This window comes from Lutra lutra, chromosome 11 (assembly GCF_902655055.1).
Source record: "Lutra lutra chromosome 11, mLutLut1.2, whole genome shotgun sequence".
Taxonomy (NCBI): domain Eukaryota; kingdom Metazoa; phylum Chordata; class Mammalia; order Carnivora; family Mustelidae; genus Lutra; species Lutra lutra.
The window spans coordinates 37216923-37231731 of NC_062288.1; the positions used below are offsets into that span (position 1 = coordinate 37216923).

Sequence of the window (14809 nt, forward strand, 5' to 3'; positions counted from 1 at the left end):
TTCTGAGTTGTTTGTCCTGTTTTATTGATTCTTTGGATTTTGGCAGTATTCTTTTTTAAAAAATAGTTTTTCTACTTGTGATCTCTGTCAAATAAATAAAATCTTTAAAAAAATAGTTTTTAATGTATTTAGTACAAGTAGGACAAGTCCTTCAATATCACTTACAACTTTTATTCCATCTGCAGCTTTATATTTTTAAAAGAAGTTATTGCTTGTTATTTCTGGTGAATTTTAGAATGATTATTTATTGGAAAAGTTTTTTGTGATTTTGGTTAGAATTTCACTGAACCCCTACATTAATTTGGAAAAGGTGACATCTTTATACTCATTCAGTCCCTCGACTCTCATTTTATTTAAATTTCTTTTGAGTCCTGTTAGGGTTCTTAGCTTTTTCTTACAGGTCTAATGCTGCCTATTAAAATTATTGCTAAGTATGTTATATTTTTAATACTTATTTTATTTTTTTTTATTTTTTATTTATTTATTTTTTAAAGATTTTATTTATTTATTTGACAGAGAGAGAGAGAGATCACAAGGAGGCAGAGAGGCAGGCAGAGAGAGAGAGGAGGAAGCAGGCTCCCTGCCGAGCTGAGATCCCAATGCGGGGCTCGATCCCAGGACCCTGAGATCATGACCTGAGCCGAAGGCAGAGGCCTCAACCCACTGAGCCACCCAGGCGCCCCTTTAATATTTATTTTAAATGGAGTCTCATTTTAAGATACTATAGCAAAAATACATGAAAACTTAATTTTTATGTATTGCACATAATCACTTCCCATAGTTATCTTATTCTAATTATTTTTGAATTTATTATTCTGAGGTTTCTAGCCTAGCAAGCCACTCATAAATGATGATGATTTTGATCTTCGTATCCAAAATGAGGATATAATTTTTATCTTGCATATATGTATATATTAATAGTGATGGTCATCATTGTTATTTTTATATCTGATGTTTATAGAATTGTCTTCGTGATATCACTGTAAGAATATTGATTATTAGCCTAAATATATATTCTTAAGAATGTATTCCTGTCTAATTTCAATGTGTAACTATAGAATAAATGGTTCTTGGAACTTACATTCTATATTTTGGATTTACTTGAAATATTTTTTTGTTTTTTTTTTTTTCAGGATGTTCAGCTAAAAGTAAAAACCTACTTGCTTGGAACAGATTTGTCTATATTTAAATATGATGATTTCATCTTTGTTTTGGATATAATCAGCAGGTACTGTGTGAGATCTTGTTTTATTCTTTAGTTTGAGTCATTCAACCATGTTAATCAAAGAAATCATGAATCAGTGAGTTATGTATAACTTTTTCGTGGAAATGACAATTGAACATTCATAATCTAATTTCTGCTGGGTGTATGTGAATGTGTTTAAATATTTCTGCCCTTCAGATGTCTGTAAACCATAATGAATTTGTGAAAGTTAGAATTTCTTTAAATTTCCATTTTTATGGTGTGTTACCTTTGAAGAAAGATGACCTGGACTACTTTTGTTCTGTAATAAGGATGTTGCTGAAATTTATGTAAATCTTTTTATCCATCTAGGTTGATGCAAGTTGGAGAAGAATTTTGTGGTAGCAAATCTGAAGTTTTACAAGAGTCCATTAGAAAACAGAGTGTCAATTATTTTAAGAACTACCATAGGTAAGAACGGTAATAAAACATGAATAGACTTATTTAGGTAATGAGAATACTTTGTCTAACACTTAAAACTTATAGCATTAATTGGTTTAAACAGTTACTTTTGAATTTTTTTTTTTTTAAAGATTTTATTTATTTATTTGACAGAGAGATCACAAGCAGGCAGAGAGGCAGGCAGAGAGAGAGGAGGAAGCAGGCTCCCTGCTGAGTAGAGAGGTCGATGCGGGGCTCCATCCCAGGACTCTGAGATCATGACCTGAGCCGAAGGCAGCGGCTTAACCCACTGAGCCACCCAGGCGCCCCAGTTACTTTTGAATTTGAAAGAATTTATTCTTTGTAGCTCTTTTTGTGCTGGTTAAGGACATTTTTTTTCTGCCAAAAATACCATAAAATATTCTCATTTCTTATTTATTGTAAATTTTGATAGATTGTCCTGAAGCCTCAAAATGTTGAACTACATATTGAACCAATTTCTTTATGGTGAAAGATGATTATTATGTTGGAGTTCACCAAAAGAATTTGACCACTATCCTGTATCTGCATATGTGGTGTGAGCTACTAAGGAATTAGATCAGTAGAGGTAGCACTCAGTGAGGTGTACTTGAAAGCATCTGCCTTTTAGGGGTAAGAAGGCTTCTGAAGAAGGCATGATATTCAGAATCTAGCTATAAAGTCAAAATTATGTATTACATTGCAAAACAGTAACTACTGACTTTAGAAAGGGTGATTAGGAATGGTTTTGGGAATGGTAGAAGGTGGGAAAGAGTGTTTAATTAGCAGTGTGATTGTATGCTTAAAACAGCATTAAATTGAGAGAGCTATTTATTAGATCTTTCCTTATTATAAGGTGGAGACTATACTATATCCCTTATATATTTTATCATTGAATTGTTAGATCTTACTTTATTCCACATTTTAATTTTTGAAATTAAGTTTTGATTTTGTTGTTCTTTGGTGCCAGGGAAAGTAAGAATTTTATTTTATTTATTTATTTATTATAATTTTTATGATACTTTATTGTTTTTTTCCTGTCTCAATGATATATATATACATACATACATATGTATGTATATATATATTTAATTATGTTCAATTCTGCTTTTTCTTCTTGGTCAGAGTCAATACCTGGTCATAGTCATAGGTGCCATGTCAGAAGAGAGATTATTGGACATCAATGATTAATCATTAAATATATTTAAGTATGTGTTCTTTATTATTGTGAAATATTAAATATGTTTAAGATTTAAACCGAAGCAGAGAATTTGAGTTTTGTATTTGAATTCAAAGAATGTTTAGAGGCGTCTGGGTGGCTCAGTGGGTTAAGTCTCTGCCTTTGGCTCAGGTCATGATCCCAGGGTCCTGGGATCGAGCCTGCTTCTCCCCACCCCTCTGCCTGCCTCTCTGCCTACTTGTGATCTCTCTTTCTCTGCCAAATAAATAAATAAAGTCTTTAAAAAAATGTTTAGAAGATTTAGAAAAAAAATTTTTAATTGACTAAACCTCAGGAGAACAGTGGTAAGGGGACAACATGAAACCTTAATGCTGCCTTTATTTATATATATATTTTTCCCCGTTAAAACTTAAGCCCTCCTGAAACAGATGGCCTGGCTTGTACACATTGCTGTACAAAAGGAAGAGTTTTAAAATCATAAATGGGAAAGGATAAGGAACTATGAAGGAGCCAAAAGGCTCACTTACCTGTCACAATGAAAGCCTGACAGGTGTCCATTTCCCAAAGATTACTTGTAGTCAGTAAGACACTTATTGTCCAAAAGTGTCCATCATCTGGGGGAGCCAGATCTGGGCATTTCTAGACTATGACCATGATGGAGATTCCTCTCTAAAGTTTACCTTGATGAAATTAGACTATAGAAATGAATTATTGAGGGGCACCTGGGTGGCTCAGTGGGTTAAAGCCTCTGCCTTCGGCTCAGATCATGGTCCCAGGGTCCTGGGATTGAGCCCCGTTTTGAGCTCCCTGCTCAGCGGGGAGTCTGCTTCCTCCTCTCTCTCTCTGCCTGCCTCTCTGCCTACTTGTAATCTGTCAAACAAATAAATAAAATCTTTAAAAAAAAAAGAAATGAATTATTGAATGTTTCCAAAACACTCAACATTTTAATGGACTTCCCTTAGAAATATGTGTGAAATTTCTTTCCATTGAAGAGACTGTACAGAACTTTCAGAAGGAGAGCTGGACTGGGAGATAGTAGACTTGGGTTCTTATACCACTTTCAGTGCTTGCCAGCTCCCTGACACTGGACAAATCATTTAACTCTGGCTGATGGTCCTGTCAAACTACAAAAAGGGGTGGCTAGACGAAAAGATCTCCAAAACGTTGCCTGTAGATCTTGCCCTTTTTTCTTTCTGTGTTGTATATTGGAATACTGGAATAGGTTAAAAAGTAAAAATTTAACTTTTCTAAAAGTATTCTTTTCTATCCCCAGTATCAAAATGAGTCTAGTTAATATACTGGCTATGGTCATTCTCTCTCCCAACAGCTGCCATTTGGAAAATTATAATAAAAATCATTTGGTAAAGTTAGTGCCAACTGTTAATGGGTTCTGCAGTAAATCTTTTTCTTTAGAAAGCAAGAGAAACTTAACAGTTGTTTTAGAAATGATGCCAATGTACATAATACTGAGTTGACGAAAGTCATTACGTTAGTGATGAATCTATTAAATTCCAATTTAATATCTTCTTCACCAAATCATACTACATAAATATTTAAAAGCAGTATGAAACATGGTGAAATATAGATCAAGTGGGTTTTAATTTTGTTAATAAAAGTGTTAAAACATCCTTACAATTTGTTTCATGGTCTTCTACTGCCAAATAGAGCTCCTGAGAATCTAGAAATTCTTAGACCAAATTATTCTGACTTAGAGTCCACTTAGGCTATTAGTATAAGATGATGGCATAATAAAAAAGTGAAAATAGAAGCATTTTACTCTGTGCGTGGAACATCTATTTATATAAACTGTACTCAGTTGCTTGTGGTAGTTGTATAAAAGTCTGTATGACATTATCTTTTTCTAAGGCAAAATTACATGAGTCTGTGAGGGAACACAATCTCTATCAATGTGAATTCTTCTACGAAAATATTCACACAAATGAATATTTTATTCACACAAATTCTTTAATGTTCAGTGTTAAGTCTGTATACATCCAACACTATTATTCTTCTGCCAGATGTGATAGAAGTCCCAAAAGCACAAATTATCTGATTTAAACAGTAATGTCATAGAAATTATGTAGTTTAATTGCCAGAACATTCTATTTAACAAGTGCACGTTAATTTGTAATTACTCTAATGATCAAATCTTATAAAATATTTTTAAGGATTCTAAAGGTCCAGCAACTGGTGTTAAAAGAGGAGAGAGGTCAGCTCTCCTTTTAGGGAGAAAAACTTTCCCATTGTCTGAGGGTTTATTTTTATAGTATTGAAAGTATAGAAAGTATCAAAAGTAGAGAAAGGTTTATATTTAAAGTATCTTTAAAATGTGTGTTTCTGGAATCAAGTTTATTACCCATATAATTCTCTTTGTTTTCTGCCTGGACCAAGTGATTTAATCTTTTTTTTTTTTTTTTCCCTTAAAGATTTTGTTTATTTATTTGACAGAGTCACAGGAAGAGAGGGAACACAAGTAAGGGGAGTGGGAGAGGGAGAAGCAGGCCCCCTGCTGAGCAGGGAGCCTGAGGTGGGGCTTGATCCCAGGACGCCTGGATCAAGACCTGAGTGGAAGGCAGCCTAAGTGATTTAATCTTTTTTTGTTTTTTTGAGTACTGGGCCTTTTATCTTCTAGAACTCACTTGCTTTTTCTCATCTTCATATATTCTTTGCCAAATAAGTGTTTTTGGCTAAGGTTTCAGAGAGGGCAGTAAATAGTTTTAGTTTTTTTTTATGATAGAGCTCGAGATTTTTTTTTTTTTTTCCAAGGAAACAGTCTAACAAATGTAAAGGTTTAAAACAGGTTGGGCACTTTAAAAAGTGCCCAACCTGTTTTAACTACTATTGTTGTGTAACGAACTATCCTGAAACTTTAGGGTTTAAAACCACCATCATTTTGTCATGATTTCATGTAATCTGTGAGTCAGAAATTTAGGAAGAGGTGAACTGAATGAATCTTCTGCTCCTTAGAGGATTGGCTGTGGTGACTGAGTAGTACTCAGCTGATGGTAGGGTTTGTCTAGAGGATCCAGGACGGCTTTGCTTGCACCTTGGTGGAGATGGCTGGAAGGATGTACATAGTTGAGTTTGTTAGCCAGAGTGCCTGCATGTGGTCTTTCCAGTATGATGAACTAGGGTGGTTGGACTTCTCTTATATGACACCTGGCTTCCCACAGTACTAGTTTTCCAAAAGCCCCAGGTCGAACCTTCATGGCCTTTTCTGATGTAGGTTTAGAAGTCATGCAGTCCTTCTACCATATTCCACTGAATACAAGCATGTCATGAGGCTACCCAGATTCAAGAGGAGGGAAATTTGTTGGGGAAGTGGTAAGGTCATGTTGTATAAAAGAATGTGTGTGGAATATGAGGTAATTATTGCAACTTTCTTTGCTATGTTCCTTAGGAAAATAGGGGCAATATTTTTAGAAAGCAAATGTTCCTGGACTTGGCGGTAATGGTACCGATAAATTATCTTTAATATTTAAAATACTAGAAATTAGATTATTTAAAAGTAAAAACATATATGTTTCTAAACTATACAATAGGGCTTAAATTTTAGAGTTAAAATGAGAACAAAGTCTTCATGGTATCTTTCTGATGTTAGACTAACTCCCTCTGCCATAGTATATAATAAATAGTGGTAGACCATTCTTAAACTCCTCTTAGTTTATACTGTTGTTATTGATTTCCAGTTTTCTTCCTGTGTTTGGGGCAGTGTGGTGTTATCAGTGGTATTGGGTTCCTACCTCTGTACTAACTAGCTTTACCACCTCTGTAATTTGGTTTTCTTATTTCTCTGAGCATCAAGTTCCTTCTCTTTAAATGTGACAGGCTTATAGCAGAACCTTTACCTTCCTTGAAGTGTTTGATTTTATCATTTGTTTTTGGAATCTGCCTTTTACTGCATCAAGTCTTTTATCAGGTTAATTACAAGATCTGGATTTCACACAGTTCCAATTCATGAATTTTTTTTCCCTTTAATTAGTAGGTCAGCATATTTGAGATGCTTCTTAGATTGGTTATTGTCTTCTTTACAATATTTACCCTTTAAAATCTTTTAAATTTTATTTGAATTGTACCTGTTCTTTTGTACACCATGGAGCTTCTTTGTATCCTATTTGTATCTTGTTTCTTAAAGAGATAGGGGGCACCTGAACTGCTTAAATGGTAATAATTAGGTTTGCTTTTGATATAATATGTCAGCATTCATTTCTGTTATTCAGCATTTGATTGCAGTTTGTAGTTTATGTACTCACTGCTTTTTCATCGTAACTGTTATTCTTTATGTGTATTAGTAGAGTCAAATAGAAGAAAAAAACAAAATGCAGATTTTCCAATTTGTGTAAAAATGTTCTTGGGCAAAGAGATGTAAAGGAAGTTTTTTGTAGCTTTAATGAATCAATTTAGATAATATTAATGAATTTATCATTCACAGTCACAAAATAAGTAACTATGTTTTTGACTATGTTTTTTCAACAGTGGTGCAATGAAAAGAACAAGATTTGGAAATTAGGGTCCCTCTGCTGTCTACTAATCATGACCTTGTGACCCTTCACAAGTGGATTGATATTGCCTAAGGCCCTCTGTGGCCATATTTTTAAAACAAGCCTGCCTTTATTGTAGATAGTTTAGTTAGGGGAGAGGATTATTAAGATTTTTTTCTTTTGAAAAAATTTATTACAGTGTAATATAAAATATTCACATCTTAATGTACAACTCCATAAATTTTTATGTATATGTATACCACATAAACCACCCAGGTTAAGATACAGAATTTTTCCACTGCCCTGGAAGGATCTCTTCTGTCCTTTCTCATTCAAAACCATCCTTAGAGATAACTGCTGTTTTGGCTTCTATCACTATTGATTAGTCTTGCCTGTTTTTAGCATTGTATAAATATTTTTTATGCCATTCTGAATTGTTTTGCTTTTTTTTGTTTTTGTTTCTTTTTTGTTTTTTATTTAAAGTTTCCAGTTGTTTCTTGCACATACTCATACGTGTATACACATACACATATATGCATATTTAAGCTGATTTAGGATATTAACCTGAAATTCTGGTAATCTGGTGGTTAAAGCATTTTATTAAACCTAATAATTAGTTGGGAGATTCTTTTGAATTTTCTATGTATACAGCTATGCCATTTGTGAATAATGATGGTTTTATGTATTCATTTCTAATCTTTATACTGGTTAGCACCTCTGGTACGCTTTTGAGTAGAAGTGGTGACAAGGGGTGTCTTTATTGTGCAGTGCTTTGTCAGTAGGTATGATATTTGTGGAAGGCTTTTATAGATACTCTATGTCAGATTAAAGAAATTCCTAAGAGACAAAGTGTACTTTAAGTCAAGAGGTATTGCTAAAAATAAAGAGAATACTTTCATAATGATAAGAGAGTATTCATTAGGAAGATAAAACAGTCTTAAATTTGTATGCCTATACTGACATAACTCCAAGACATATAAAGCAAAATATTTAGACTAAAAGGAGAAATAGATTGTTCTGTAATACTAGAATTTTTTTGTCTGCCACTTTAAGTGATTGATAATGAAAGCAGAAAAAAGTTACTAAGGAAATGTATTGGATCAACATATTTAATAACATTTGCCTCTTTTGTGTGTGTGTGTGTGTGTGTGTGTGTGTGTGTGTGTGTCTGTGCCTGTGTGAGAGACAAAACAATTGCAGAGTAGATATTTTTTTCAAGAGCACACAGGAGTTTATCGAAATTGATCATCCACTGTGCCATAAAGCAAGTTCTTTAAAAATGTCACAGGGGCACCTGGGTGGCTCCGTGGGTTAAAGCCTCTGCCTTTGGCTCAGGTCATGATCCCTGGGTCCTGGGATCGAGCCCCACATCGGGCTCTCTGTTCAGCAGGGAGCCTGCTTCCTCCTCTCTCTCTGCCTGCCTTTCTGCCTGCTTGTGATTAAAAATAAATAAATAAAAATAAAAATAAAAATGTCACAGGATTGAAATCACAGAGCTTACTTACATTCTCTGACCACAGTGAAATTAAACTAGAAATAAATGACAGAGATAACAAGAAAATGCACCCATTTTTGGAAATTAAGCAACCTATTTCCATGATCAAAGAAGAAAACATATAGGAGTCAGAAAATCTTTTTATTTTTTTTATTTTTTTTTTTAAGATTTTATTTATTTATTTGACAGAGAGAAATCACAAGTAGGCAGAGAGGCAGGCAGAGAGAGAGGAGGAAACAGGCTCCCCGCTGAGCAGAAAGCCCGACGTGGGGCTTGAACCCAGGACCTGGGATCATGACCTGAGCCGAAGGCATCGGCCTAACCCGCTGAGCCACCCAGGCGCCCCTAGAAAATCTTTTTAAATGAATAGTAGTAATAATAAAACCATGGCGTCAAAGTTACGGGATTCATAGCAGAAGGGAAAATTTCTAGCTGTAAGTGCACTTTTTCGAAAAGAGGAAAGTTTGAAAATTAGTGCCTTAACTTTCCATTTCAAGAAGTTACAAAAGTGACAGTGAATTAAACAAAAGGAAAGAGAGGGAGGAAAATTATAGAGCAGAAATCAATGAAATAGAAAGCAAATATGTAATAGAATTCTGTACTAGCAAGACTGAGCAAAAAGAAAAAAAAAGATACAAATTACCAATATCAGCAGGACTTTATCTATAGATCCTATACATTAAAAATGTAATTGTATATCAACTATTCTTCAATTAAAAAAAAGAATGCAGTAAATATGTAGTGATATAGATACATCATAAAATGATAGGAACAACTTTTTGCTAATAAAATTGACAATGTAGATGAATTAAACAAATTTCTTATAAAACCAACTTAAGAAGCTGACAAAAATAAAATACAGAATATCTGCTAGACCCGTGTCTTTTAAAGAAATTAACTCTATACTTTATTTATTTATTTTTTAAGAATTTATTTATTTATTTGACAGAGAGAGATCACAAGTAGGCAGAAAGGCAGGCAGAGAGAGAGAGAGAGAGAAGGAAGCAGGCTCCCCACCGAGCAGAGAGCCAGTTGAGGGACTCAGTCCCAGAACCCTGAGATCATGACCTGAGCTGAAGGCAGAGACTTAACCGACTGAGCCACCGAGGCGCCTGACTCTATACTTTTAAAAAAAAATATTTCGTCTCTAGCCTGCTGCCTTCTGTGGCAAATTCTATCCAACATTTAAAGAGGAAATATCAACACCAACTCTTTCAGAGAACAGAGAAAGAGAGAATGCTTCCTAACTTATTTTATGAAGCCAGCATAACACTGATACCAAAACATAACAAGGACATTACAAAAAAGAAAAATTTTAGGGAAGTGTCTCTTAAGAATGTGGAACACAACATCAAAAACTAATGACGTACTGTATGGTGACCAGCATAACACAATAAAAAAATATATATATAATCAACTAGGAGGTTTTTTTGGCAGGCATTTGATGACTTCCAAGTGAATAAATATCATATGCTGGTGTCTTAAAAAAAAAAAAAAGAACATAGATGTAAAAATTCACAAACAGTAATAGTATAGAAGAAAAACGTTAGCTGCATATTTAAAATTAATCTAATTTACTAATTAACAGAATATAGGGGAAAAAATCCCATAAGGATCATCATAGTAGATGAAGAAAAAAAATTTGATAAAAATTCCACCCTGTTTCATAATTATAAGAAATCATGCTTGTAATTTTTACTTTCAAATTATGGCCTTATATTTAAAGTGTGTGTCTTGTAAATAGCATATAGATTATCTTACTTTGTTTGTTGTTGTTGTTTTTAAATCCAGTCTGATGTATTTTGTTTGAACTGGTTGGTTTTTTTTTTCCTGTTTCTATTTAATGTATTTATTGGTATAGTTGTGTTTAAATCCATCATATTGCTGTTTTATATCTAGAAGTGTTAATCTTTTTACATTTATATTTTGTCTTTATTTTGGATTGATCATGCATATTTTTTAGTTTAATACTATTTGGTTTTTCAGTTAGCCTTTTAAAAAGAGATTCTTGTAGTGGTTACTGTCTTTTCAGTAGGCACCCCTGTTCTGTTATTGTTGACCATAGGTTAGTATAGTGGAATAGTGCAAGAACTAACTTCATAACTGTATTTATCTTTTCTTACCCTTTTAGTGTTTTTATGTGGTTTTATCATATGCTTCTACTTTCCATCTTGTTTCCTGTATACTCTTTATCCAGAGGGTTCACTAAGCCGCTTTTGTCTGTGAGTTGGTGCCTTTTATCCCTGTAATAGTTTTATATTATTATGTAATAAATGGACATGAGCTTAACAGCTTAAAACAAAACCCATTTATTATGTCACAGTTCTGAAGTTAAAAGTCTGGATCAGCTTGTTTAGGTGCTCAGCATTTAGGTATCTTACAGGGCCGAAATCAAAGGACCAGCAAGGCTGGTCTCTGATCCAAAGACTTTGAGGAGGAATCCATATCTGAGCACATTCAGGTTGTTGGCAGAATTCAGTTCCTTGTGATTTTAGGACTGAGATATTTTCATGGTGGCTGTCAGCTTGGGAACATTCTCAGCTTCTAGAAGCTTCTCTTCTGTACTTGTGCATGACTGTTTCCAAGTTAAAAGCCAGTAATGACACATAGAGTTTTCTCATGCTTTAACACAGACAAGGGGATTTGACGCAGACACAGAGAATGAGATATACACACAGGAGAAAGTAATGAGAAGACTGGCAGAGATTAGAGAGCTAAGGCCACAAACTGTAGAATGGTGGTAACCGCCAGAAACTGAAAGATGCAAGAAATAGATTAGATTGGTAGATGATGTGAGAGGGTAGCCCTGCTGACACCTTGATTTCACTCAGTGATACTGGTTTCAGACTCTGGCCTCCAGAACTATAGGAGAATAAATTTCTATTAAGTCACTCCATTTCTGGTGGATTGTTACAGCAGCCACAGGAAACCAATACAAAGTGGAATTGCTGGGTTAAATGGTAACTTTATGTTTAACAATTTGAAGAACTACCAAACTGTTTTCCAAAGTGATTCTATCATTTTAAATTTCCATCAGCATTATATAAGGACTCTTAATTTCTCCAAGGTCTCCATTGACACCTGTTATTGTCTGTCTCTGATGATAGCTATCCTAGTGGGTATGAAGTGATGTCTCATTATGTTTTTGACTATTGATAGTCAGCATCTTCTTATATGCTTATTGGTCATTTGTCTGTCTTCACAAAAATGCTTATTTAAAGCCTTTGCCCATTTTTTCAGTTGGGTTGTTTGTCCTTTGTTGTTGAATTGTAAGAGTTGTAAACGTTTATGGTTTTAGTTCTTACATTAGGTCTGTGGTCCATTTTAGTTATTTTTTTGTATATAATGTGAGATTCGGGCATAATCACTTTTGGGATACTCTTAGCCATTACCTCTTCAAAACTGCTTCTGTTCATTCTATGTTCTCCATTCAGTTGCGTGCATACGAGATGTTTTGACTGTCTTATTTATCTTTTATGATCTTTTCTGTTGCTTCCATTTTTGTTTTCAATTTGTGCTTCACTTTGGATAGTTTCTATTGATCTGTCTTTGAGTTCATCGAGCCTCTTCTGCTTAACCAATTTTTAATTTGAGGTAATTGTTTTTTTTTTCAGTTACAGAATGTCTGATTCTGTTTTTGTTTTTATTATTGCAGTTCTTTAAACTTCTCCTTTCTTTCATTTTGTACATCTTTTTTCTCTATTTTATTTAACTTAATTATAATAGTTATCTTAAAGCTCCCTTCTGTTAATTCTAATATTTGAAGCAGCTTTTGCTTTTTTACAGAATTACCCATTTATTACCTCTTTACTTTAGAAATCTGAATTTTTTAAAAAATCTAGATTTTGTGTTTAGCAGGTTAGTAGTAACAATGAAGCTGTTATAAGAAGGGGAAAAGTAGGACAGGCACTGGCCATTTTTTTCCTGGGTCAACTGGAAGGAAGTATTGACTTTTCTGGAACTGCCTATACAATGTACTGATTACTTAAGATAGACAGTAAGCCATAATAGCATTAAAAAAGAGAGAAGAGGGACGCCTGGGTGGCTCAGTTGGTTGGACGACTGCCTTCAGCTCAGGTCATGGTCCTGGAGTCCTGGGATCGAGTCCCGCATCAGGCTCCCGGCTCCATGGGAAGTCTGCTTCTCCCTCTGACCTTCTCCTCGCTCATGCTCTCTCTCACTACCTCTCTCTCAAATAAATAAATAAAATCTTTAAAAAATAAAAATAAAAAAGAAGAGATCAGTGTGATGTAAGTGATTAGTACAGTGCTGGCTCTGGAAGTGCTGTACTTGGTAATTTAATTTGTAAGTGCTGTGTAGAGATAGGCCCTGAGCTAAATATATTTGGAGAGTGATAATTATCTTGATCTTGTGGCTTACTAAGTATGATTAAGATCTTTGCTATTTAGCATAAAGCATTTATTGGTATTAATGATCTCATAAACTTTGTAAATTATTCCTCTGTTTTTTGGCATTGATAAGTGATTAGCTAGGGATGTTTTAAGTATGTGATTTGGGGAGTAGCTTTTCGTTTCATCCCTTAATAAAAATATCATTTCCTGTACATTCATTATTTTTGTAATATAGTAGAGATATTGTGAGTTTAGTAAATATTTGAGTTTTTTTCTCTTAAAGATGATAAAACATTAACAAGTAAATGTGTTTGCTGTGTTGGTATGAATAGATTCTCAAAGTTGATTATGATTGTGATGATAATTCTACAATTATATTTTATTTTCTTAATTCTTGTGTGCAGTGGACTTTTCCTCTAACTTTTTGGAGTGTTTGTTTTCTTTTTTTAAGAACACGGCTTGACGAACTGAGAATGTTTCTAGAGAATGAGACCTGGGAGCTTTGTCCTGTGAAGTCAAATTTCAGTATCTTGCAACTTCATGTGAGTGTCTCTTAGAAACAAATGAATCTTTTATTTAGTTGTCTTAAAAAAAAACCCCAGATATTAAAAAATCTTTTATAAAATCATTTAATTAAAGAATAGCACCTTTCTTTCCTTGCTTAGAAGTGAGTAATAGCCACCTTTTATGGATGTGAAAATCTGTCTCTTTTTACAAATTCAGTTTATATACTTGAGGAAAACTCTTTTGCCTAATCTTTTTCTTTTGATTTCAGAAAGAGATCTGCTTTATTTAAATTTTGCAGAAAATTAATCAGTTGTATTTTGATGGTCTTTAATGAAAAAGCTTATGTTCGCAGAATGCTTGAGATTTCTTGTTTGTTTATTTGTCATTTCTTAAAGGAACTAAAAGGTTTTTAATTTATGTTGCAACTCATAAATGTGCCTATAGTGAGACAGTGCTTCAGAATTAAAAGCGGCATTTACAAAATATATTCTTAACTAATTTTTATTAGTTAACTAATTTCTTGAGTCCTCATAGGATATGTAATCTGTGAAAATATTAACTGATTTGCTTTCCCTTGGTTGAAACAAATTGCAGATAAATACTCCTTGTGTGATAGATGATGTCCTACAAATACCAAATGTCAAAATACAATGTATAAACTTAGGTCCCTGTATAGAAGGTCCAGTATGTTCAGATGTTCAGATTTTGCCTCTGGAAGGAATGGCTTTCTAGAAGTAATTTTCTTATTCTAGATAAATGTAAAGAATACATGGTTAAAAGTCTTTAACAGGGACAGTCTTTGTGTTTATATTGTATAATAGCTTACTTACCCAGCTCTATCATATTCCTTTCCTAATGTGGAAATACTAAATACAGTGAAACAGGTCAATTAATAAATGCTTTAGAGACAGCAAAATTAACAATGATTGTAACATTTTTTAGATTGACTTCTTTTTTCATTCTTTCTTTCTTTCTTTCTGTTAGAGAAAGGTAGCATGCACTGGGGCTGGGGGTTGGGTGGAGAGGCAGAGGGAGAAGGAGAGAGAAACTGAAGCAGACTCCACTCTGAGCTTGGAGCCTGACACAGGACTCAGTCTCACAGCCCTGACATCCTGACCTGAGCTGAAACCGAGAGTTGCATGCTCAACCAAT

The 14809-nt window shown here is 34.0% G+C and overlaps 1 protein-coding gene across 1 annotated transcript in view; it reads left to right on the forward strand.

The window, feature by feature from the left end:
- The window catches only part of VPS50 (VPS50 subunit of EARP/GARPII complex), a 128686-nt gene that overhangs the window by 67323 nt on the left and 46554 nt on the right, over positions 1 to 14809 (forward strand). The window contains exons 15-17 of the mRNA XM_047694559.1: positions 1134 to 1228; positions 1556 to 1654; positions 13602 to 13692. Coding sequence (XP_047550515.1) covers positions 1134 to 1228; positions 1556 to 1654; positions 13602 to 13692 — 285 coding nt within the window. The remainder of the gene's footprint in view (positions 1 to 1133; positions 1229 to 1555; positions 1655 to 13601; positions 13693 to 14809) is intronic.